At 34.7% G+C, this 26,974-nt stretch overlaps 2 protein-coding genes across 3 annotated transcripts; one reads left to right on the forward strand and one right to left on the reverse strand.

Moving 5' to 3' along the window:
* Positions 1–12,549: 12,549 nt before the first annotated feature.
* LOC122582483 lies at positions 12,550–18,536 on the forward strand. 2 transcript variants are annotated; one of them, XM_043754879.1, is made up of 4 exons: positions 12,550–12,663; positions 14,055–14,395; positions 15,257–15,496; positions 17,693–18,536. In XM_043754879.1, exons 2-4 carry the CDS (start codon positions 14,135–14,137, stop codon positions 18,131–18,133), a joined length of 942 nt encoding a protein of 313 aa, XP_043610814.1. In that variant the 5' UTR covers positions 12,550–12,663; positions 14,055–14,134; the 3' UTR covers positions 18,134–18,536. The 2 variants fall into 2 exon arrangements, with proteins under 2 accessions (XP_043610814.1, XP_043610813.1); XM_043754878.1 differs by having other exon boundaries at positions 14,058–14,395.
* Positions 18,537–21,627: 3,091 nt separating this feature from the next.
* On the reverse strand, positions 21,628–23,581 carry LOC122582131. The gene has a single exon (XM_043754489.1). The coding sequence runs from the start codon at positions 23,388–23,390 to the stop codon at positions 21,900–21,902; it is 1,491 nt and encodes a 496-aa protein (XP_043610424.1). The 5' UTR covers positions 23,391–23,581; the 3' UTR covers positions 21,628–21,899.
* Positions 23,582–26,974: the final 3,393 nt, after the last annotated feature.

The raw sequence follows: 26,974 nt of genomic DNA on the forward strand, positions 1-26,974 counted from the left end.
CTCTGATACCACATGTAACAACACGATTTTATCACTCTAATTCACATCAACAATGGCGGTTTAGTGTGTGTGTGTGTTCTTGGTGTTCGTGTGTGTGTTGAGAGAGAATTGGGATCAAGTGTGTGTTATTCAGGTGTAATGGTATGAAAATGTGTGTCAAGGTTATGTCAAAGTTATGTCAAAGTTATGCCAAGGTTATGATTTCTAAGGAATTGAGGGTTATTTATAGTCTAAACTAACCAATTATGCTAATTTTCACAATTAGCCCCTCAACCTTAGAAATCATCAACTCATGACTTAACAACAAGTAAGTCCATAACTTAAATTACAATGTATCACTATTTTTGGATTTCTAACAACCAATAGCTTGAATGTGTGATATTTTAAAAATCTTGAAGATATGCATGATTAGTTATGAAGAAAATCAATAAAAGGCACATGTCATGAAAATTTCTTTATGTTAGGACATTATGTGAATGTGTGTGTGTCTATATGTGTTACACCCAAGATAATCTCATAGTCCTTGCATGTATCCAAAATGTTTTTTAAAATGATTGAACATGCTTGATTTGGAGTAATAATGATCATTGCAAGAATTGATTAGTTAAAGAATTAACTAAATGACTAAATGGTGAAAAAGTTGAATATATGGATTGCATGACATGATTGGTAGTTTGTTGATGTATTTTACCGCTTGTAGACCGGATAATGTATATATAGTGTGTGCATATGTGTTATATTTCATGAAAACCCTAAATTGTCACACTATGAAGCGGTTAAACGAATATTTAGGTACTATGAATCTAGGATTATGGTATCCTAAAACTAATGACCTTAATATTATGTGTTATGTGAATTCCGACTTATTTTTTTGTGCTCTCGACCACCGAAGCCGAATTCTTAGCCACAAGTCGTACTTATGATTAAGCACTTTGGATGCAACAAATGTTTTTAGATTATAATAAACACCTAAATGATATATCCATTATGTGTGATAACGAAAGTGTCATAGACTTAAATAAAAATCTCATGCTACATTCTAAAACCGAACATATTGAGATTAGACATCATTTTCTTAGAAATAATGTGCAAAAAGGTAATATCGTAATTAAGAAAGTTGATGAAACCGACAATGTAACGGATATTTTCACAAAGGCACTGAAAAAGGAGACATTTAACACACTTAGATTAGGATTAGGCATGATGGAACTTGTCATTTGAGTGAATTCAATTTTTATGTAATCCTGATGAGCACGGCTGCTTACTAAAGCCGTCCTATCTCTCTGGACGGCCTTTGTGTTAACTGGAGCCGTCCCTGGCATCTGGACGGCCTCTAACTGAAGCCGTCCCTGACATCTGGACGGCCTCTAACTGAAGTCGTGCGTCTCTTTCTTGTAAAAAGTATCTTATACTAAGGAAATCCGCTTTTACCCTATTTCACCATATCTCTATAGTAACTTTTCTTATTTTGTTAACCCTTTATCCACAAAGCCGATTCATACACTCAAATCACTCAAAATCTTTAAATTTAAAATTCTAGGGTTTCTATCTATTGTGCCTAGTTCATTCTCCTTATCAATTCTTTATCCTCACTCAAGGTAATTTATATACACTCAACTTTAATTCTTTCCATTTGTTATTTCAAAGATTATGGTTTATTGGGGAATTTTTTTAAAATCAAAATTTGGGAATTATTTTTTAAAATTGATGACCAAGTCTTAGATGTAACATGTTGTATTATATGAGATTTTGATTAATAATATGATCACATGTAACATGGTTATGTGCTCATTGGTTGTGTATATGTCAAAATGTTTGCACACATCTAGTCACACCGGGTATACTAAATGTTCATGATACATGATGGATAATGATCATTTGTGCATGATCACGTACGTAAATTGTTTATATCACATATGTACTAAGCTCAAACGAAATATCTTTCTTATATGTGATATGATGCATGGTGTGACTTACATGGCGACGATACATGATAAATGATGCTTCTAAATTAGTTTTTGGGACGATATGAATACTCTAGGAAAACGATTGAATTATAATTCATGTGTTTAAAAAGGTTTGTGATAAAATGTGGCAAAATGCTTTCGTGTCCTTATTGAAAGTTCATAGATGACTAACAATAAAGTTTTAATAATAAATTAATTGGAGAATCTAGAAATAGACTGAGAGACCTTATTAACTTGAATGAAGCACATAAGTTGGTGAATTGCCAAATTGTTTAATTGATTGTCAAATTGAATTGTGAATAATTTTTTTTGCCAATAAAGATTGATAATCAACATGAAAGAGTTGTGCCACGTATGCTAAGCATCCGTGTATGAATGAGACCTTATACACCTTCTTGTATTAAAATATTATGTTTAGGTTGCATGCTTAATCATTTGCGATTACAATGTGAACAAAGTAGATGCATGAAGAGTCTTAGCATTTGTAAGAGAATTGAGTACAAATAAGATTGATTAATAGAATTACACATCGAAGTTTTCTTTAAAACAAATCATATTTGGTATCTACAATATTCATAGCAACTACATGCCTTAATTGCAAAATGTGTGTTAATTTCATGTCTATAAACTCTTGAACTAAGTGTACATGAATTAACATGCTAAATCGATTGGAAGTGAGTCAATATTATCTTGTGCTTGAATATGATGAACTATTATGAAGATCAAGATAATAAGTGTAGACATAATACAATGATTGCCACTATATGACTAGGTGTATTAGTGTGCTTAAATGATAAATATTCATGTGGCTATGTCTAGAACGTACTCTTATACATGAACAAGTGTATATGCCCTATATTTATGTGTCAAAACTATATGTGGTGCATATATTGATGACTCGATGAAATTTAAAGAATGTGTTTGCTCATACTCTATTGATTGAATACTTCATGAAAAATTAGTTAACAAGCAAGAAAAATGAACATTCAAGCATGATGTAATTGCCTCGTGTCTTATATGTAAAATCTATCTTGGTGCATACATTGTTGATCATGTACATGCTTGAAAAATATATTGAGAAGTGTTGTGAGCATATTGAATTATAGTATGACATACCAACATGGTCATATCATACTTGAACCTTGAATGACTATAGAGAAATAATTGTGGTAATGGGACCTAGTTAATATCATAATTCATGCATGGTGCTCATAATTGAAAACGTATTGGTTTCTTCATGTATTTATATGAACCATTCGTAATTTGATGCGATAATATGTCACTATGAGGAAAACATAATATGAGAAGCAAATGTAGTGGGACCTAGGCTTATCATGACATAAAATGTATGATCAAAATCATTTTCGTGTAGCTTATATGAGTCTTGTCCACCAAAGTGTATTAAGTGAAATGTGAAGATTGAAATTGATGTATAATTTGAGGGGGAGCTACAATCTAGGGGGAGGTAAAATATTATTTCATGTATATTTCTATGCATATTCACTTGCCTCTAAATGTGTTGTGTTGGTATGATTACTTGATACATGCTTCATGATTCATGACTTATTTGCACATTGGTGACATTAATTGAATACGTGTATTGCGCTTATATCACTTTCATACTTGTATGTGCTTCATATATAAATATATATAAAAATGCATGTGTGCTTGTGGTTTGCTTGCTTGTGGTTCTTGTTGGTAGGTATATATCTCTCAAGGGGGAGCTATCTTTAGGTACCCACATGTCCCACGGATCGAAACCTAGGCTCTAATACCTATTTTCCTTCTTTTTGATTCGACAAAGGGGGAGAAGCATGTAGGTATGTTATGTAGTTAACATGACCAATTATATAGAACATTTACCTACATGTTTTATATTGTTGTCATCATCAAAAAGGGGGAGATTGTTGGTGCATACATGGTTTAATAAAGTTATAACATTTATAAGGCACTCCTTAGTTTTGATGATGATTAAGAACATACCACATGAAGGTAAGTGTTAAATATAATTGATCATACGTATATTCTTACATGCTTCAATATCCCTCTAAAAAACGTTTTATAAAGACGCAAAGTAGCACTATCTATAGCGTCGATCAATGTGTGGTGTGCCATAACAATTTATAGAATGTGTAAGATGGTATTAATAATGTTTTGGGCATACATACGCTAATTCGGAACCAAAAAGGATGAAAACGTCAAGTTTGAGTTAATTGTAGCAAGTTGTCGAAAAACCCAGACACGACCTCAGTTCAGAGCACGGATCCAGAGGACAGCCTCATGTCCTGTAAAGGTCGTGCTCCTTCTGTCCAATTCACTAGTTTTTCACCCGGCCATCATTACACATTTCCGTGAACCCAAACTTGCTCCATAAGCTTATATTGATATCCTAAGATGTTTGGAATTGGCAAATCTCAAAAATAACAACTTTTGTTTTTCGTCAAATTTGGTGTCGAAAATTTTTCTAAGTATAAGAGAGCACGACTCTTAAGCACGGCTCTTGTTGAAACAAAGGCCGTGCTCCCTCTGACCAAATCAATGAGATTTACCGAGCACCCGTTACATAAGTTCATGACCCGATACTTGTTCCTAAGTCATATATTACCATTCTAAGATGTTTGAATTTGTTAAAACTCAAATTGAAACACTTTGATTTTTCACCAAAATTTGAAGGCCAAAATTTTACTAAGTATAAAAGTCAAAATTGGTCAAGATTTAGTCTAAGTCAAAATTGGGCTTATGAGTTGTGATCAACATCTGAATATTTGGATATATATTTGAAAGATAGTGGGTGATAATTTCATTTCCATATTATATCTTGTGACTTCACCCTCTCCCTAAATATCCATTCTTGGTAAGCATCTTCCTCTCTTTCCTCTATTATCTTTTATGTAAATCTTGCAATGGGAAAGTTATTGTTATAGTGGAGGATTCATTGGAGATATACAAGGCTTTTTGTGATGTTCCAGGTAGAGCACGGCTCTTGTTTGAAGCACGGCTCTTGTGCCATGGAGGACGACCTCAGTTAAGAGTCATCCAAGTCAAACGGTAATAAAGCTTGTTTTGACTATAAATTGAAGACTTGGGCATATTTGGACCACACCTCTTGCATCTACAACTCCTGGAAACATACCTTCTTATCATACAAATCTTATATCATTGATTATTAGTAAGAGTGTCAAATTTATAGTGAGGAGATTATTTGGTGAAATAATTGAGAGCCTACAAATTGTTTATTCAATTGCACTAGTGAGTGTGATTGTTGTGTATTCTCTTGATGTGTCAAGAGCTTGTGTTTTCCTGGTGGTTAGGAAACTTTGTATCTTGAAGTGTCAAGATCATTTGGGTGTAATATAAACTCTAGTGGTTAGAGTTAGGCAAATTCTTGAAGTTTCAAGAATTGAAGATTTCCTAGTGGTTAGGAATCATTGGTGTGTCTTGAAGTGTCAAGACTTGGTTAATTCCTAGTGGTTAGGAATTGTTGGTTCATCTTGAAGTGTCAAGATTGTATTGCGGACTCTCCACCGGTTTTAGAGAAAGATAGTGCTACAAAATCTCGATTGTGAATCGAGGAGTGGATTAAGGCGGATTAGTTAACATCCGACCCCAAACACTATATATCGTGGTGTTCATGTGGTGATAAATTCTCTTTCCCTTTCCCTTATTATTTCTCATTTTATTGTTATTATATTTGCTTCACAAGGATTGAATTGGTTGTTGGTAATTACAAGTATTATCTCTTTGTTGTTCAAATGAAACAAGTTTTGTAACTTGTATTGAAGATTAATCAAAAAGTCTTACAAACCAAATAAAAATCAGGTACAACCTATTCACCCCCCTCTAGGTTGCACTTACAAATACAACCCCTGTTGTACTTCTTCCATCATCGCGATCCACAGCATGACTACTATCACTATAGCCATAAATTATGTCGTTTCCTCCACTCTTGTACCTAATACCATGACTCATTGTGCCTTTAATGTACCGTAAAAGATGTTTTACGGCTGACATATGTGACTCCATAGGACTTTGCATGTAACGACTTGCAATTCCAATGGCAAAGCTGAGATCAGGTCTCGTGTGAAGTAAGTAGCGAAAACAGCCAATTAACCTTCTGTACCCAGTTGCATCAACAGGAACTCCACATTCATCTTTAGACAACTTTGTTCCTGGATTCATGGGACAATGTGTTGCATTGTTTGTCTCTGTTAAAATTCGCCTAGCATAAGCTTCCTGGTTTATCTCAACTCCAGCTTTAGACTGAGTTACCTCAATTCCAAGATAATAAGACAAATTTCCTAAGTCACTCATCTCAAACTCCTTCTCCATTTGTCGTTTAAACTTCTCTATTTCAGAAACACTTGAACCCGTCACCACAAGATCATCTACATAAACTCCGATAATCAGTACATTCGATCCAAAACACCTTCTGTATACTGCTTGTTCTTGTAGACATCATGTAAAACCGAGTTGTTTTAGTGTACCATCAAGTTTTACATTCCATGCCCTTGGTGCTTGGCGTAAACCATATAGTGCTTGTTCTTGTAGACATCATGTAAAACCGAGTTGTTTTAGTGTACCATCAAGTTTTACATTCCATGCCCTTGGTGCTTGGCGTAAACCATATAGTGCTTTGGATAAGCGATATACTTTTCTTTCATGCCCTTTCTTAATAAAGCCTTCTGGTTGAGAAACAAACACAACTTCTTTGAGTTCACCATGTAAAAATGCCGACTTCACATCAAGATGATGAATTTCCCACCTGTTTCGAGCAGCAAATGCAATAAGCAATCGAACGGTTTCAACACGAGCAACTGGAGCAAAAACCTCTTCAAAGTCAACCCCATGTTCTTGGACATATCCCTTTGCCACGAGTCTTGCTTTGAACTTGTCAATGTTCCCATTTGAATCCCGCTTCAGTTTAAAAACCCACTTTAAGTCAATCACCTTATGATCGGGTGGTAAATTAGTAAGGACCCAAGTATTGTTCCGTTTGATAGATTCAATCTCAGCCTTCATTGCCTGAACCCATTTTTCATTATTTTTAGCTTCAATCTTGAGAGAGTATGTTGTCGATTCAATCTTCAACTACATAATCTTTATACCAACTTGAGAGAGTATGTTGTCGATTTGATCTTCTTGGTGGAACATTATCAGGAACATTATCAGTAGTTTGTTGATCAGGTGGGTTGTATTGCTTATCACCCTCTACATCATCCATGGGTTGCTGCTCATTATGAAGTTGCTGGTTAAGTGGCTCTAGCTGTGGTGGATTGTTTTCAGCATCATGGACTCGTTCATTATCCTCCCAAAATTCAAAATTCTCGATTTTAAATTTTGAATTTTCAACATTAGTAGCTTTAACATCCCAAGTCCATGATTGCTTTTCATCAAAATGAACCTCGCGACTTATATGTATTTTTTCTTGAACCAGGTCATACATTCGATAAGCTTTTGATCCAGGTTCTGTTCCAAAATACACCATTGGTTTGCTTCTATCATCCAACTTCTTCAGATTTACCTGTTGAGATTTTACATACCCAACACATCCAAAAACTCGTAGATGAACAATATTCGGCTTTCTTCCATAGAGGGCTTCATACGGTGTCATGTCTTTTACAACTTTTGTTGGTACACGATTTAGGACATAGACACTATGCTTCACAGCTTCATCCCAAAACTTTTGTGGAACTTTCATTGTTTTCAACATACATCTTACCGCTCCTATTACGGTTCGGTTGCGTCTTTCAACAACCCCATTTTGTTGAGGTGAATATGGGGCTGAAAGATTTCTTTTAATTTTCTGCTCTTCACACCAACTTGATAATTCTTTTGATGTAAACTCTCCTCCCCTATCCGTTCTAAGAGTTCCAACCTTGAATGTTGTAACAGCTTCCACAGACTTGATATAACTTTTGAAAAACATAAAAACTTGATCCTTTGATTTTAACAAATAACACCACATGTATCTCGAGTAATCATCAACAAGCAGGAAAATATACTTACTTCCACGCGGTGTCTCTGGAGTTATTGGCCCACACAAGTCAGCGTGTATCAGCTCGAGCGGTCTCATTGCTCTAAAATTTGCTTGGTTTGGATAGGGCAAACGCGCTTGTTTTCCAATCATACACGCATCACAGATATTAATATTATGATTAATAAGTGGAATGCCACGTACCATGTTTTTCGAACTCATCATCTTCATAGATTCGAAAATGAGATGTCCAAGCCGTGCATGCCAAAGCCATGTTGGATCATCAAGTTTTGAGAGAAGGCATGTAGGAGCACCCGTCTTCAACCGTATCTTGTATAATCTGTTCTTTGTTCGAAATACTTTCATCATAAGATGTTTTGTATATCAAACACATATAGAATGTTATCTTCCATAACAACCTTACACCCCTTTCAGTAACTTGCCCAAGGCTGATTATATTGGTTTTCAGATTCGGAATGTAATAGACATCAGTAAGAATTCTATGTACACCGTTTTTGCTGATAAACAAAATTGAGCCGATGCCTTTAATTTCCACACATGAGTCGTCCCCAAATTTTACCCTTCCTGTAATAGTATTATTTAATTCAGTAAAGTATTCTTTCTTACCTGTCATGTGATTAGAGGCACCATTATCAAAATACCAGACATCTTCATCACACCCTTCAAGATCAAACTTCTTTGGAATAAGTTTTGTCTCATTAAGAAACATTGTTTCATGAACAAATAAAGCTGGATCATCGTGGTCTTCTATTTCACTTAAGAGTGATTCTTGCATCTTTTGTTTACGATCTGGACATGTTGAGGCAAAATGACCAAACTTATCACACCGAAAACATTGAATTTTTGACCGATCTTTCTTCTTCTTCTGTGCACTTTCAGTCTTACCCACACCTGCATTGTTTGACCCACTTCGAGTTTGATTAGTAAAGTTATCAGCTCTTTTCCCGCGTCCCTTGTTGCTTTGATTGCCTCGACCTCGACCTTGTGATTGCCATTGTCCCTTACTTGATTCCGCCCTCGTGTACAATGCTTTAGATTGATTATCCGACTCAAAGTCGTCCTCTTTAATTCTTTCTTCATAAGCTTTGAGTCTACCCACAACATCGTCAAACTCAAGCGTATTCAAATCAAGAGCCTGCTCAAGCGCAGCAACAATCTGTATATATTTTTGAGGAATACCTTTTAAAAACTTTTTGACCATCTTCGTTTTATCTATTTTTTCTCCAAGTGATGCTGCTTTCGAAGCCATACTTGACAGCTTTCCCGCGTAGTCACCTATTGTACTAGACTCCTTCATCTTCATGTTATCGAACTCGGTCATTAAAGTTTGTAACCTAGCCTCTCTTACTCGCTCTGCACCAAGATGACGTGCTTTTAAGGCATCCCACATCTCCTTTGCTATTTCAAGATCACCAATTTGTATCACCTCATCTTCAGGAATCGACTGGAATATAGAGCTGTTGCAATATTGTTTTTCTTTTCATCAGTAGAGTCAGTACTTACAACGTTCCCTACTTCATGAACATTAAAGATTGCTTGCATTCGCATGGCCCAAACAGAGTAATTCGTTGCAGTAAGCATTGGACACTGAAACGAACTGGAATAGTTGGTCTTAGCGGGGGGCGGATTATCACCCATGTTTTGCCTTCATTATACGTGTGGTGTTGTTGAATTTTGATCCAGTCCTTTGGATCTGATAGATGATACTGCAGAACCCTTCTTGGCTGCTACCCTTCTTGGCAGCTGCTACTTCTTGGTTATGCAGTTTTGTGGCTGTTGTGTTAAGCTCTGATACCAATTCAAGTCCAAGAATCAGTAAAACAAAGAATTAAGAAACTCACTTTTATTATAACTGAAAAATATAGCTCTAAAAACCAATTACAATAACTCTCATACATAACCCTTAAACCTTAGCTATGTATATATAGTGTGATATAACGTGACCCTAACTTGGTCACCAAGAAAACAGAATAACTGATGGACCTAGCCTACTTGCTTGAGCCCGGTTTTAATTATGAAGCCCACCGACTTGTGAACCCCATAAGGAATTAGCCCAACACAAACTACCAGATGATGTCCACCAAATTAAATGATGTACGTCCATGAGTTCCAAGACAATCTATGTAGCTTTGCACGGCTATTAACCCACAAAAAACTTTTAGCTTTAAGGACAATCTAATAGGTCCTTAAAGCTAAACACGTATAAATTAGTGGGATTTTACACCACCGAGAAACGACCACCCAAATCGATTGAGTAAAACCACATTTAAGGAAAATATGGTTCACTGTTTCTGGTAAATTTCTACACACATGTCACAGCTCTGATTGCAACACTATGTTTCTTCTAGCTAAACAGTGCGGACCGGGATACGATTAAGAGCAACACGCCATGATACTTAATTAGGATATTGACCTTAAGTGGGACACGGTTATTCTATGTAAATGCAATGCCAGATGAGATGATGACATAATGTATTAAAAAAATGTTTGCTATATGATAAGCTCTTTTTAATTTTGAAATCCTATATAAAGAAAAGGTGAAGAAAATAATCTCATTGACTATCTAATTTGCAAGTTTTTACAAACAATGACTAAATGCTTCCACATTCAAGAGGAAAATAAAATATGATAAAACTAGAAAAACTTAATTGAAAAAGATGTTAAAACGCTTCTCTTTTAATGTTAAAACACTTTTGCATTTTTAATATTTGCAAAAATTGAAGTATAAACATTACTTGATTGAAATAAGAATGTTGTATATTGATTGAATGATACATATTTAACTAATTTAAATGAAATTATAATATTTTAAGTGTAATAAAAAGTAAATAAACAAGAAAAGCAAAAACAAAACTTATAATATGGGTATTCATGGAAGTCCATGTAAAAGGTTTAATTTTTTTTTAAACGGCGGAATATATATTAATATAAAGTACCTACTAGCAAGTTGCTAGACGATTAAGTTACACAAAGTACAATTTAGAAAACAACACTTACACATCTATATCCTACTCGGAGCTTTAACTGCTAAGAACGTAAAAAAGTTGAAAAAACTCAAGCCGGTTACCGGAAACACGAGAAAAACCTCATCACGGAGGCCGAGCCACCGGTTTTCACTTCGTGATGTTTTTAATGCAACCCCAAACAAGTCCCGAGGATGAAAAATTACAACAAAAAGGAGAAAAAAATCATGACAGTAAAATAGAACCAAGCTCACTATGACCAATATGACCAATTGAAATGCATCAGCCATATATGATGGAAAGGAGTCACGATCCAAGTTTCCCAATTTGATGTAAAAGGTTTAATCTAATAAGACATATCTTAACTTTTGAATCAATCACGATTCATGTGTTGGAATAAACATGATTCGATTCGAGTGATAAAACATCCCGGATCGTCCTGTGGAACCTGTAAGAGCATTAAAGCATAATTGCTATTGATTTCGGGTTCCCATAACAAGATGATTGAGTAATAATGGGATGAGTAATTCTGTTGTAACTTGATGCACGAATTTGAGAGGAATACACACACGAAAATTAGGGTTTAATATGAGTTGAGATTAATTTTAACTTAAGGTTAATGACTCTCTATTTATAAGGAGAGTATTTACACATTCAACCCCTTTAGTGTTTAATGTGTGCACCATTAGTCCTCTTAGTTTACAATCACCTAATGAGAAACCCTATACTACGTCTCTAAGAGTAAATAAGTCCATTATATATTTACTAGACATAGGGATTTCAGTTATCGTCAATTATCATATCAGGAATGATACATGATCAGTGACGGTCACACTAACGTGGTTCCAACATCATGGTCAACAGTGAACCATAATCAATACATTCTTTTACTATGTCATTCTCTCATTCAACAATATCAAATAGGTGGTGATATGTACACCATCAACTTTTAACCATACACCACTAAACGTACATACAATAACATAAAGCATGTTTAGTGGTGTATGGTTAAAAATTGGTGATTTATAGATCATTACCCATATCAAATCCATCCTGATATTCTAACCTAAATCTAGCTTCAAATTGCTATAGCAATCACCCTCATCAAAATAACTAAGCAACCTTCAATAAATACCATCATTGTCGTTAATCTCTGTCATCTACGTCATCGACATCATCTCCCTTATTGATGTACACAATTTCCAAGCTTCAATTTTGACCATCAATAACATTGATTAGAAAAGATGGATGTGAGAATATAAGTAAAAGTGTGTATCAAATGTCTAAAATGCTTTTTCAAGTTAGAACAGGGATTACTTGTAACCTTCAAGCTTAAATTAATTATTGATATTACAAGTTAAGGGACTAAAAACCAACTAGGTTGGATTAGTGATTGGAGCCCTTGCTTTTAGAGACAGGGGTCATAGGTCCGATCCTCATGCGCACGGTATTTGTTACCCAAAAATTTGGTACCCAAAATCCGTGGAAAACGGCACTGGGAGTTACGTACTTACTTTTTACAAGTTGAGGGACTAAATATGCATGCAATGAAATAGTCAAAGACTATAAACTAAACATTTTTTTATTTACTTCTTAAACAAAATAAAATAAAATAATGAAAAATAAAATTTATCACTCTATCTTGTATTCCCTCTTTTGTGTCTGGGTCTGTTAACAGTCTCCCACCTGCCTTTCCATTTCCGACTTCAGGCCGGCCGGCCTTTTATGTTTCTCTTCTGTAAGTTTCTTCTTTTTTTTCTCTCTCTTTTTATTTTTACGTTTTATAATAATGTTTATGTTTATATACTTGTATTTTGTTTCAAAATTTGCATTACTTTAGTTTTGCTAACAATTTAAGATGACTATAGGTATAGTTTAGGGTTTGGAGATAGTTTGTGGTTTTTGACTTGCCAGTATTTTTTATTTTAAATGGATTATGGACTTGCCAGTATTTGAGATGAGCTAATAACTATAAAGTTGTGAGGGACAAATGTGTGAATTATTGTCTTTACTAATGAAAGATAAAAGAAGGCACTGCTTATAGGTTTCATATATATAATTATATATATATATATACATATAGTAGTTGAACTTGACCAGTTGTGGCACGAGCGACCAACGTGCTTGTGAAAGGTAAAATCTAGGGGTCGGTTAGTGGGGTGTTAAACGTGTGCGGAAATGGGGCCGTCCCAATGGGTGGATCTACAAGTGGGAACAAGTTTCCAACTTGGGATTTTTGAAGGAGGAACACATACGCTTACTTAGGGTGGAATGAGTTTTTCTCTTCCGTAGTTTATTGGGTTGCAAAGAAATTTGATTTTTGAAAAGTAGATAATAGGGAATGCGTTTTTGATCCAGAAGGCTGGGACGCAACTTTGATGTACTTTACATTGCTTAAGCTTATGATGTGAAAGAAAGAAAGAAAGAAAGAAATTGCTCAGTGTCGCCTTCCACGTGTTTTGAGCCCCCAATACCTAGACGGTGTATATGAGAGGTTAAGATGTAAGCAGACCTTACTTGAGGCTGCTTCCATTTTCTACCTAAATGGTAGAAAAGGCCCTCCAACCTTTGCATGGAATGAGGATCGAACCCATGACCTCCGTCTTCAGAGGCCTACTGATCCAACGATGCTACATCTTAAGCTTATGATGTAATTGGCGTAAATATCTTAATGACGGCATGCTCTTTTGCTTTAGAGCAACTTTATAGGAGAACGTTTATTTTTGTCTGTGAGTTGCTTTCTATTTCAGGTTAAACATCGATATGTCTATAAGAGAATCAGATCTTGCTTCTTTCATAATATGGTCATCACAATCACTAATCACCGATTTCTAATTATAATGATTGCTCGTTGGTTGGCTATTTGTTTATACCAAGCTTGTGCATTTTTTATTCATAACTATGCTAAGTCAGATTTTTGGCTCATTTCATGCGTCAGTCAAATCTTTCTGATTACAAATCTGATTGTTGAGTGTCAGATAATCATTTTTAGAGTGGAAACTTAAACATTCCCCAAGAATTACCAGCTGCTTTACACGCTGTTTAGGGCCAATATTACAACATGATTCATGTAAGCTTGTTATGCTTTATATAATTAAATACCAATTTAACATCCTGGTCCATTCTTAGCAGGTTATCTGAACAGAGAAATTGTTCTTATTTGTTTTAACCTCATGTTCTCCCTAAAATAAAATAAGCAAGCTAATGAGATGAGCTACCTTCAAGTCACTTCAGTTCGGCCTTCTTTGCGTGTTCCGATACAGTATAACACACTCCGTGGATCAGCTATACACTGCATTGCTCCAGTGAACATAAATAATCTTCATAGAGCGCTAAAATCTACTCTTGGTTCATCAAAGAAATGCACAGAGTTAATGAAATCTTTCGTGATACAAAGAACGTCTTCTTATCAACGCTGCACACCTGTATGTTCATTTGGTGGCAAAGGAGAATCAAAAAATAGCAATGAGGTATGAAATCCACTCTTTGTTTCATAACTTGTTTGTATGTATTCAATCTGCCACAAAAAGTATAGTTATCGAAGAATGACCAAAAAGAGAATGGAAACTAAGCAAAAAAAAATTTGTAAAACTTTTTCTCGTCCTCTGTCTCGTAGGCTGCAGTGTAATTCGGGAGGAAGAGCATGCATCTATGTTGAAATATATTATCCATTATGCTCTGTATGACTTAACCTCCACTGTGAATCTATTAATTTTTCTATGACATAAGAAATTTGAGAAATACTAGTCTCTTTTTTCAGAAAAGGATGGTGTTTGCCATATTTTATGAGAATAATGTTTGATTCCCTCTACTTACAAATCACTACAAGGCAGCTATTACCTTAGATGGGTTATGATACAACTTATAAAAACCCATATATTTATCTATTGTAATAAGTATATAAAGTTGTAGTATAGATGCCAATAAGCCCAACCTGTTACCAATGAAGTTGATTGAGCCTTTCCTGAAGTTCCAGAACCTGTAGGATGGATAGTTACTTATTAGCAGTTATGGCTACATGTTTAAAAATGCCAGTTTTATATGTAATATTTTCATCATTTCGCTTTTATACCATGTGACAGAAAACTTTGAATAGACATTTGATGACATGTGGATCTCGAAACGAAGACAAGGTTTTCTAAATTATTAGTACATCAGATGATCTGAAACACTCTTATCATATTTAGAGATCTCTTTTATCATTTAGTAATCTGAAAAAGAAGTGTATTATAGTTAATCTGTACACCATTATCTCATAATAAATTCAAAGAAGTTCCTTTATATGTACAGATACAATATAAGTTATTAATATAATTTCATTTTCAATCCAGGGTTCCCCATGGAAATCTATTGAGAAAGCTATGAGTAGCTTTAAAAAGGAACAGTCACTAGAGGATGTGCTACGACAACAGATGGAGAAACAAGAATACTATGACGGAGGCAGTGGTGGAGATTCTTCTGGTGGCGGCGGCGGCGGCGGGGGCTTTGGCGGAACAGAGGATGAAGGCTTTGCTGGGATGTTTGATGAAGTACTGCAAGTAATCCTTGCCATCATTGCTCTTATTGTTCTGGTAACCAGTTTTATCTTATGCCTAGTTTTTTAGAATTGTTCTAATCTTAAAAAAATTGTTTCATGCTAGCTCAGAATTTATTTATTGTCCCTTTAGCCTATCGTGTATTCTAATCATGCAAAATGGGCCGTTGCGGTTGTCTAACAGGTCAAAACTTAAAAATGCTAATACTTTTTGGTTTTGGTTTTGGTTTTGGTCTAGCTGACCCTAAATGTTTTCTATCCATGATTTCTGAAGAAAAATGTATAAATAACTATTCTTTATGATACAAGCAGTGTAAATACAATACCTTCTAAGTTTTATATAATTAAATTTAAGAGGCTATTATTCGGCCTACTTGGACCTGCTTGACTTGTTTTCTTTCTAACTTCTTGTTTTGATTTAGCCCTTTTGACCTGTTATGGATATAAAATAATTGACATTCATAAGGAAATGTGTCAAAATTCTCACCTTTGGTCCTAATCTTTTTCTGCACATATTTTTGCATGTTGACCAAAAGTTGACATTTATTTTTTTATAACTCAACAACTCCTTTCTGGGTATGCAAATAACGCATTTCAACAAAGCTTTAATGGTCAAATTGTCACTTTCTGGCCAGAAAAGAAAGAGTCAGTACAGATACCTCTTTTAAAGAATGCAACAATTAACCTGGAATATAGTTTAAGAAATTAATTTTAACTATAGCTGAAATACTATTTGAAGTTTGAAAGAGACTGAAACTAGTGGTTCTTGGTTAATTTCACAACATCCTTTAGCGGTTTCCAATGGTGAAATAAGGTAATTACACAAAGAAACATTTCTGGAAAAGAAACGTGACATTGTGAATTGCATTGTTTCCGGGGTAAATCCTAACTAAAAAAATTGCATTATTTCGGGGCAAGAGGGGAAATCCAAACTAAAAGAAACATGGTATTGTTTTGGTAAAATCCAAACTAAGAAAGTCAAACATCATTCACATTATTACATAGCACCTTACCTCCCACAGACTTCTGATGACGGTGCCAGTAAGAGGTAGTCGAGAGTGAACTTTCTCTTTCTATTTTTCTTTTCTGGTTTTTGGTATATACACCAGCGGAGGAAGCAGTAATGGTGGTGACATTGATCATTGATGGTCGGAAAGTGGTTGTGATGGTGGCAGTACTCAGAAACAAGGTTGGGAAACTCATAACTCGGCCTTGCATTCCCCGCAGGCTGAGGTAGGAGTGCTCCGGGTAGCACTCAGTTTGGAGTTTTCTATATTTAAATAATATAATTTGAATGTATAGAAATAAAAAATACTCTGAAATGTTTTAATAAAATAGTTAAGATCTATAGATATAAGCCGTCATTGGTTGATTAGAATTGTGGAATTGGAAACTTCGTGGTACTTTGTGTAATATGTACAAGATTCATCAATGGTTTCACCGATCTTGACTAATCTTCACGGGTCTTGACCGCTTTTTTCTGATGTTAGTCAGAGTTTGCCTAACTTGGATCTGCTGACCTCTGAGATAAGAGTACTCGCCAAGGAATCGGCCGAGTTGGCCGACTTTTACAACCATTCTCAGAAAGTGGTTGTGATGGTAGTGGTCGGAAGATCCATAGTGCCAATGGTGTTCAGGCAGGTGGATGTGACCTAACTGTGAATAACCGACCTTTACCTGTCTATGACTCGTTCAACCCTTTCTTCATAGTAGTAGAATCTATATCATCAGCTATTTAGTTTTTTGACTTTGAATTACCCAAATGAACCCCGAAAATGTTTAAATATTACCCAGATTCATCCATAGTCTAAAGAACAGATTAGGATGGTCAGTAGCCACTCATGTCCTAGAGTTGCACTGCCGTATATACGATTATACAGTAGTTCATGTCCTAAACCTAAGGATTAGCTTGCTTCTTATGTAACAGGTTGGTTGATAATTGGTCATAATGTTCATCCATAAGTTTGTGTTAAAGTGGATATCCATAAGTTTGACCTGCTCAATTTTTTTCTACTTTTTGTTTGGTTTATATTTAAAAAGTGTATCCATTATAATTACAAAATAAATTATCAAATAATAGTTTTATTCTTTTTTGTAAGAAAAAATACAGTATAGGTGTCAAGCATTTGGGGGCACTATAGGCAACTTTTTAGCTGTAGTTCAACACATACATGTACATTTTATCCATCAATGAACTAACAATGTTTTCTCTCGATGTCTTTGCTCTTTTCAGTACTTGAACATCATCGCTGGTGACCAGGTTATGCTCTTCATAACAGATACCTTTGACTTTCTAATTGGCAAAAAGGGTCCGCGTTTAAGGACCATAATGTACGAGTTTGCTGAATTTTATCAGAAGTTTAGAGCCAAAGTCCCATATGATCCATATTGGTTAGAAAAGGAAATAATCCTTACCCCTACATGGTGGGATAGTCCTACAAAGTATAGACGCATGCTTAAGGCTGCTACACGTGCAGAGAAGTCTTCAAAACGTAAGATAGATAGTGATAGTGATAGTGACGATAAATCTTACACTGACAACATGCACAGTGATAACGCTTATGGGGAGGATTCAGATGATGACAACGCGTACGCTAAGAAGACATACAATGATGAAGATGACGATGATGATGATGACAATGCCTATAATCAAGATGTTGATGATGACTACTAAATTAGTTTCAAGTCATCCACTTTTACCTTTGGGATCGGAGTTTGTGATTAAAAGGTCAATGGTTTGTCCATGGTTTGAGATTTGCATGAGAAAGTATGAACAAAAAACCATACTTTATTTAGCCTTTGTCATCGTTTTGTTACCATTTAATGCTTGTAGGATTAATCTATATAGCCTGCCCCATTTTTGAGGACAAATATTCGTGGCCCCCCCAAATGGTCCAGTTAAGAACGGGCTCATCGAGGTACCTAGTCGACCATTAGATGGCTGCTTCTTTCATTTCCCTTGGGCAACATCCATGGCTTAAGCATTTATGTATCGGTATTTTTTTTATTTTTAGCATCTGTGTGTTGTAGTTCCTAATTAGCAAATAGCAAAATAAGTAGAGCGAAATAACGGTGAATTATCTGTGCTTAGCAGATTGTTGCTGCTCTCGTTTTTTACTTTATACTCCTTCCGTCCCAATTTAAATGTCATAGTTTGACATTTTCGGTCTTTCATGGTTAACTTTGACTGTCTATAATTCTATTTGTGTTATGTAATACTTGATGTAATATATATAAATCGATTAAGTTTTCAATGTATTTTATAATGATATAACTTTCGTCAACTATTATAAAACACAAAGAATAATATTAATGGTCAAAGTTACAAAAGAAAGACTTGGACAGTCAAACTTGGACATTTAAATTGGGACGGAGGGAATATTAGAGTTTTGAAAAAATTGTGGGGTGTCGGTGATTAATATTTTTTATAAAAATGTCTTCTGCAACACCCAACTGGATAGTAATAAGCTAGAATAGTTTGAGCACATATACCTTCCCAAGGAACAAACTTTGAGCACATAAACAATGAAATAGTTAAATAGTAACAAAATAATACTTGTACATTGCGTTGTGGTCGATGACTCTCAAAAATATTACTGTATATTTTTGTGTAGGTTTAAAACTCCTAGAAATATGTCGGACATCAACATCAGTATATGATTTTGATTGGCCCCTACCAAGCTAGGTTTATCTGGCCCAGCAGACCTAATATTTTTGGTCCGTGACTGGTTTAATGAAATGTCTGGCCCATTGCACTCGAACACCTGGATTTATTGGATCATGTATCCGTAAGCTCCGTAATAACATATTAACATGTTCCAATCTAAAAGCTACATATTTTTTTCTTTTAATATGTGTGAATAGCTCGGGATGTCTAACAAACTTCGCCTTAATTGGATCCATGCTAGAAAGCTCTCTCACTAAATAAATTCTCAATTTAAACGATGAAAAAACCCGGTAACCCAGAGATTTGGAGATAAAAACTCATCAATTTAAATACTTGTGGCCATGGTCATGATAAAATTGCTTGTTTTCTCCGAACCCATTGTAACTTCTTATGCAGTGCATCTGATCTACGTGTTTGTCGGTCTATTTGTTACTATATTGCAAGCTATCTATATCTTACTATGATCAAGGATCAAGGATGGCACATACCACGGGAATTAGGAATCAGGCTACAACGTAAAGAAGCCACGGGAATTAGTATCTGACTCCATCTATTTACACATTGATCAAATTCGAATCAACACTCTCTATTGATCCTCCATAGTATTTGATCACCCATCTATCAATTCTATCTATTATATTTGTCATGCAATTAAGTGTAGTTAAGTTTATATCAAACTTACTTCCATGCTGCACCTTATATATCCATATTCCATAATAAATAGAGAAATATCCATGAAAATTAATACTTTGTGTCGTAATATATATATATATTTGTTTTTACTATCATATTAAGCAAAAAATACTGGGAGCAACAAAGTTATATTACATTTCGTTTTTTTAGGAAATTTAGGTAACAAAAGTTAACTTTTTATGGAGTATAGCCTTAAGTATAAAACTAAAATAATCTGTCCAAATAGAATTTAAAAATGCTATAACCTTTTGCAACCTTATCTAAAAACTTATTAATTCATAACCACCCATCCTCGACTCACTTCCAACTCTCTCAAAGAACATTTGAACTTAAGTTTCAATAATAACAAGAAACAACACGCAGAACTATTGTTTTAAACAAGACCAAAAGGTGACAAAATTATATGTATAGGCTAAATTCTAAAACGGATATATTTTGATGTGGACCCTTTGGGATTCTTCTAGCTTCTGGCCAACAACTATTACAAAAAGTGATACATCTAAAATAATTTTTAATCATTCATATTCATAATTATATATATATATATATACACACACTAAATAATAAAAATATAAATATATAACTTATGATTGATGATTAAAAGTTAATTGTAAATTTGACATCGCCCTTAAAAACACTCCTTACAAAAAAAATTTAAAAAAAAAGTTTCTTTTGTCGAGCACCTAAAATTTGACCAAAACAACAAACAAGGGCCCAGGATGCTTTCCCAACTACAAATTACAATAACGTCTTGATTGAGTTGTTGCAAGGACCATAAACACACATAAAATAGACATCACATGATCATGGCAACATCTCCTCATACTTTACAACTATCCAAATGCAACTATACATATAACCAAAGCTTTCCATATAAGTCACATGACATGTTGGACCCATAAACTAGTTAACAAATTTAATGGCATTAAACACCGAAGTCCACGACATAATTAATGGGTTCAAAAAAAGAAAGCTAAGGCCGTCTCCAACGGGTAAGGTGAAAGCGGCGTGAAAGGCCTTTCATGTGCAAATGGGTTGGACCCGAAGCAAATAGCCCGGGCGAAAAGTGGGGGTGAATGGGTTCGCAATGACGAATTGAAGTGAAAGGTTTTTTTATTCTCCGTTCATATATATATATAAATGAATATTTATAGATATATATGTATATTGCGAGTCTTTTGAAGTTCGGTGTGAAATGTTGGAGATGACCTAAAAGAGGTGATAAAAAAAGGGAAGTGATAATCATACCATTTGTTTTGATATTCTTGTACGGTACCTAATGGTAGATTGATTAAAAAAAATGGTACTAATAACATTAAAATCAAACAATGATATGCCTTTTGACAAGGGGCTAAAAGGTGGTCACTTGTACATTCTTTGCTGAACTTGATTATATTGATGCCTATCAATTAAAGACTCAAAAAGAAGCCAAAGGCCCAAAAGAGGTGAAGATAAGCAAGAATCTTTAAACAGTTGGTTACAATAACACAAATACACAATGTTGCTTTTCTAAAGGTAAGGGGGTGTTTGGATCCGAGGTTTTAAACTCATAATATGGTATTAACGCCATCAAAGGTCTCAATGATCGAAAATGTGCTGGTTATCAATCATCGACAAACAAGCCGACGAAACTTATGAACCGATAAAATAGGTCCCTAAAGTATCAAATGACTACTATACCCATGTTTACAAGATAGCAGAACAGAATGTTAGATTATGAGAACAAAATGTTAGATAAGATTTCGGTCATACTGCAAGAAATACATGTACCATTACTGCTGCTAATGTCATCAAACCAAGAACAACTCTGCAACTAATATATGACGTAAAATTGAACAATTTACCATACATAGGCTAGCACCGATAAGGATGTTGCAACATGACAAGTCTATACGATATGAACAAAAGAGCACCGAGAATAACATTATGAAACATATGGGCCGGCTTAGCCGTGTATACTATTTCCTGATAAACAAGCTACAATGTGAAACAAATTACTTTTCATTTGCAGAAACTTTATATGGAAAACAGACTTAAACTACAACACTTTGAAGTAAAACAAAAGGTACCAGAATACCGATTACCACCATTGATGAACAAGAACTCCACGTTGTCTCAAAGATTTGAACAGATTTAAACATTGTCCATACGTCTTTTGATACTTAGGGCTCCTCACACCAGGGCAACATTTCTGCCACCTATTGTAATGACATTCAAGAAAAACTTCATCAATCAAACAAATAGCACCCGTTTCAATCAACTTTGGTATCAAATCAAATTCAGTCCCTTCAACATCCATCTTCATCACCACGAAATCTTGCTCAGTCACCGTGTTTTTCAACCAATTAGCAAAATCAAACCCTTGTATAACATCGGTAGACCCCACAATCCCACCACCCGATTTAACTGGCTGAATCCGACCCATTCCTCTCCCTTGCTCAACATTCTCATCACCCGGTGTCTGATTAATCTCAAACACTAAACTCTCGTTTTTCACCCAAGCAGCATAAGGCAACAACGTTACACCCTTTTTCGCCTTATACTGATCATGAAAATGTTTATCCGCCTCAATTGCATATATATCAAACGTCTTGTTTTGTTTCGGATACTGCTTCTTAAACCAACTAACTATACTCGACCCATAACTACGTGCTCCAACGTCCACATATACATACCTCCTCTTAAAACTAATATCCGCCATCGTTGTCAAATACTTGACATTTTCAATATTCCTCTTCAACGTTATCCACGGTTTCAACGGCTCAACCTCAATCAAACCCTCGGCTTTTTTCAACAACTCTTGTTTATACCCCGGAACCAAACACTTGCCACCGCCATTTCCACCTCTATCCGTTTTTTCCCTAATTTTCGAATCAAAATCTTTTTTCATCACAATTTCATGTATATAAGGCATATCTTTATCGAAACCATCAATTTTACGCGATCTAATAAACGTACAGCAATTAAATAAACGAATAAACGAATTCAAACTATATTCATCATTAGTCGCGGTATGAACAACTAAATACCCTTCGGGTTTTAGTACTCTTCCTATATCGTCACTCAACTCGCCAATTCTCTCCGATTTTTCGCACATTTCGTTCCCCAAATATACGAAATCAAACACATTGTCTTTATATCCAAATTTCCTAAACCCCTTTTTATAATGAACCCCTAAAACATCATCTAAACCGATTTCTTTCAACGCGTAAACCTCGGCCCCATCCGGGTTTTCGACAACAAGCGATTTCGACCTCGTGTTCAAAAACCCATCAACGATTAGATCTTGAAACACTGTTATGTAAAACATCACGTGTTTATGAAACTCCGGTGAGGATTCCGTCGTGGGGTTTAGTGTGACGGAGGATCGGCCACCGCCGGCGCCGGCGGCGGTGACAAGGTTTGGGTTTTCCGGCGAGGGGAAGAAACAGAAATCATCTCCGGCGAGACAAGATTCGCCTCGGAGTGTGATGACGTAAGCGAATCGGATTCCGACGATCATTAGGCAAAAAAGTAAAAACCGAACGACGACGTTTCGTAGGAAGCCGGGTTTTCCGGCGAGTAATTCCATTTTATTAAATTAATTATATTTATAAAAAAAAAAAAATCAAAACGACGACTTCAATTTGATGTGTGTTTTGTGCGTGTAAATGGAATAAATGAATTGAATTAGATTGTTATGAAACGACGACGTTTAGGGTTTGGAAAATTTATATAAAAAAAAAAGAGAGAAAATTTATATAGATATACACAGAGAGAGAATAGATTACCTAGAGCAAAAACGAGCAGAAGTGTGATTAGCACCGATTAAAGAAGAAGAAAAGTGATTAAAGATGAGATTAAGAAAAAAAGATTTCATTAGATATAATAAAGGAGTATAATTGGAGTTAAGATTCATGGGAAGATAATAGAATTTATCATTATCAGTGTATTATTATTTTTATTATAGTGTAAGATTTTTGTGTTTTATTTTTGGTGATGATTTTGGAGAAAGAAAGATGAGAATGAGAAAAATGAAAACAAGAGACAGAATATGATGATGAGGATGAGAAGGAGGAGGTGGGACCAAGAAAGCGGTGTCAACGCGGCCTGATAATCATGTAATTTAGACACTGATTGAGTCATTCATCTACCATATTATTTATAAAAAAAACATGATTTATTTTCCTTAACACTGCATTCTTCTTAAGATTTTATTTAAAAAAAAAAAAAAATTGAATAAAAGAAAAAAAGTTAAAAAATTACACTAAAAAAAGACATTATCAAGTTAAAAGGAAACTAAAAGAAAAAAAATAGCTAAACCGGATGAACCCTCCACATCCAGCACCCCTTCCACCATGTATCACCGATAACCACCCCTTCCACCTTGTCCAGATCATAATCAATATATATATATATATAGGGAGAAAGGAATATAAGACTGTCCGACACCTAAGCTTAGGTGTGGAACTCTTCACATACTAATATTTTATTATTTCTTTGTTTAATGAATAAATGCATGGGCCCCATGATTTTTATGGATTAAAAAAACAATATGTGAGTGTTCCACACCTAAGCTTAAATACCCGACAGCCTTATATTCTCATCCCCTATATATATATATATATATATATACGGGGATGAGAATATAAAGTTGTTAGGTACCTAAGTTTAAATGTGAAACACTCACATATTGTTTTTTTAAACCATAAAATTTATGGGGTCCAGACATTTATTCATTCATTAAGAAATATTAAAAATTTTGTACGTGAGGGGTTCCACCCCTAAGCTTAGGTGTTGGACAGTCTTATATCCATGACACTATGGCAGTGGCCAAGGGCGGAGCCCGTCAGTCCATGGCGGAGTCATAATGGCTAAGGGCGGAGCCCGTTAGATAGATCACCCATCATCGGTCACCCCTATGACCTATTACCCCCACCAGTTTTGGTTTATAAATATCCTTAAAGGCGAAGCCCGCTCTGAATCATAATTTTTGACAACCACCATCAATCACTATCATTGCCGGAAATTAACTTATGCATGTGTAAGTTCTAAAATATTTTACATAGATGTTTTTTCAATTGGTACATTGAACATTGTACATATATTAAAAACAAAAGTGAAAATATAGGTCAACAACTAGTGTCTAACTAATACCATATACGATAAGTATATATTTGTCATTACCTTCATCTTTTTAACTTTAATTTTCCCGTGTGTTCTGATACCATAGATATGTTTTTTTTAGGTATATAATCACATGAAATGATTTAAGCCTACGTGATCACACGAAATAACACGATAACTCTATATTATTAATTAATATATTAAAGTAATATATTAATTAGTTTGATCACGAAAACATTAATTTAAATAAGTTAAAGGGTTAATTGTATTTAAGTTAATTAGAAGGAGGTTTAATTGTGAAATAAGATAATTAGGGTTGGACTCTAATTTGGACTAGGGGGCCGGTTTTATCAAGGGTTTTTTAAGCCTTGATTTAACTTGTTTTCCAAGATAATAAACCCTAATTATTCCCTATATATAGAGGGCTTAATTTAAGGGTTTTTTATTCAATTCATATAAGAAAAATATCCTCCTTCTCTCCCTCTTTCTCTCGGACGAAAACCCCTCTCCAAAGGGTTTTGGATTTTCGGTTCTAGGCTAGCAAAGGGTTTAAACAAAGGGTTATTCGTTTCGTGATCAAGGTACTAACATACGATATAAGAGATATCTAGTGTGCGATTGTAGAGGATTTACTTCAAATCCTTTAAAGTTCTTCACTTTATCATCTACGTTAAAAGGTAATCCTTAATCCTATTTCAAGATTAATTATTTGATTACATGGTTTTATTTGCTTCCGTTGCGTACTCGTGTTTAAAGATATTTAGTTCTATATTCCAACACTTTTATCCTTTTAGACACACATATTAAACAGATCCATACAAATTTTTTACATAACATTTATCGTTGTAAGTACTTGTAATGTTAACCTTTAGTTAAAAGATTATAGAAGGATGCTATTGCGACGTACGGAATTTTGTGGCGATATACTTTCCCTTACAATATAATACCAATAACATTGGTCAATTTGTTGTGATCAACAATGACAGTTTAATACTTCAAGTGATCAAATTAAGGTTGTTCTTCGACACTCTAATTGAACAAATTTTGTTTTGACATACATGTATATATGGATCTTGTGAAATTATAAGATGGTGTATTGAGGTGTCCATGTGAGCGTCAAACGTTGAGATGCGAAATAGTAATAATGAAGGCATATGTTTTTAATTTCAAGACAAAAATTTTGCATTTAACGTAGCATCCTTCCCATACGCCTCTAAAAGGGGATCGATCACCTACTTACCACCGATTTGATGAGTAACTGGTACTACTAGGATTTAAGTAGCTGGTTAATCTTATATAAAAGTCATTTCATAAGATATTGTGTCGCTCCAATACTTTAAGTCACTCCAATACTCCAAGTGTCTATATTTTAGTTTTAGTTTTAGTTTGTGTGTTATTTTAAATGTCTATTTTCAATCAACGATAATGAGATATATATCCAGTTTTTACTTTTGGGATGAGTTTTTCCTTTGATACCGTTGGTGTGTAATAACAGCATCCGGTTTAAACAACTAATTATCTGCTGTTGATTTATGTACTCACTATTTGAGGATGAAAATGTTTGTTTTTATTAATTTAAAAACCACATGCCAGTATAGTTTGGTAAATTCAAATACTTGCAATCAATATTTCTTAAAAGTACTTTTGTTAAATTTTAAATATACCCTTAATCATTACCTTGATTAATTATACGTCAATATCTGTACGTGTGTGTCGATGAAATGAGTTTAGCAAAAGATGAGATACGTAAAGTAAAGTTACAGAATGTAACTACCTTTTAAATGCATTTCTTTACACTTCTATGATTTTCTAACGCAAATTATATTAAAGCATCGAGAATTCGGAAAAGCGGCGAATGTCTCACAAAAACAAAATTACTTTATAAAATTCGAACAAGTGTGCTACAAGCATACGACAACCGCGGTGTTATAAAATTACAATGGCGACTATATATTCAAATGAAAGAAACCGATACATATTTATTATTTATCAAAAAAAACGTCTTCACTCTACTTTATTAAATTCTTTGTACTGGACGGGTTGGTTGAT

The sequence above is a fragment of the Erigeron canadensis genome, chromosome 9 (genome assembly GCF_010389155.1).
Source record: "Erigeron canadensis isolate Cc75 chromosome 9, C_canadensis_v1, whole genome shotgun sequence".
NCBI lineage: Eukaryota > Viridiplantae > Streptophyta > Magnoliopsida > Asterales > Asteraceae > Erigeron > Erigeron canadensis.

Coding starts and splice junctions, on each gene's coding strand:
- LOC122582483 (XM_043754879.1), top strand. CDS start 14,135: ATGAGCTACCTTCAAGTCACTTCAGTTCGGCCTTCTTTGCGTGTTCCG. Junction 14,396..15,256: donor AATCAAAAAATAGCAATGAG/GTATGAAATCCA, acceptor TTTTCAATCCAG/GGTTCCCCATGGAAATCTAT. Junction 15,497..17,692: donor TCATTGCTCTTATTGTTCTG/GTAACCAGTTTT, acceptor TGCTCTTTTCAG/TACTTGAACATCATCGCTGG.
- LOC122582131 (XM_043754489.1), bottom strand. CDS start 23,390: ATGGAATTACTCGCCGGAAAACCCGGCTTCCTACGAAACGTCGTCGTT.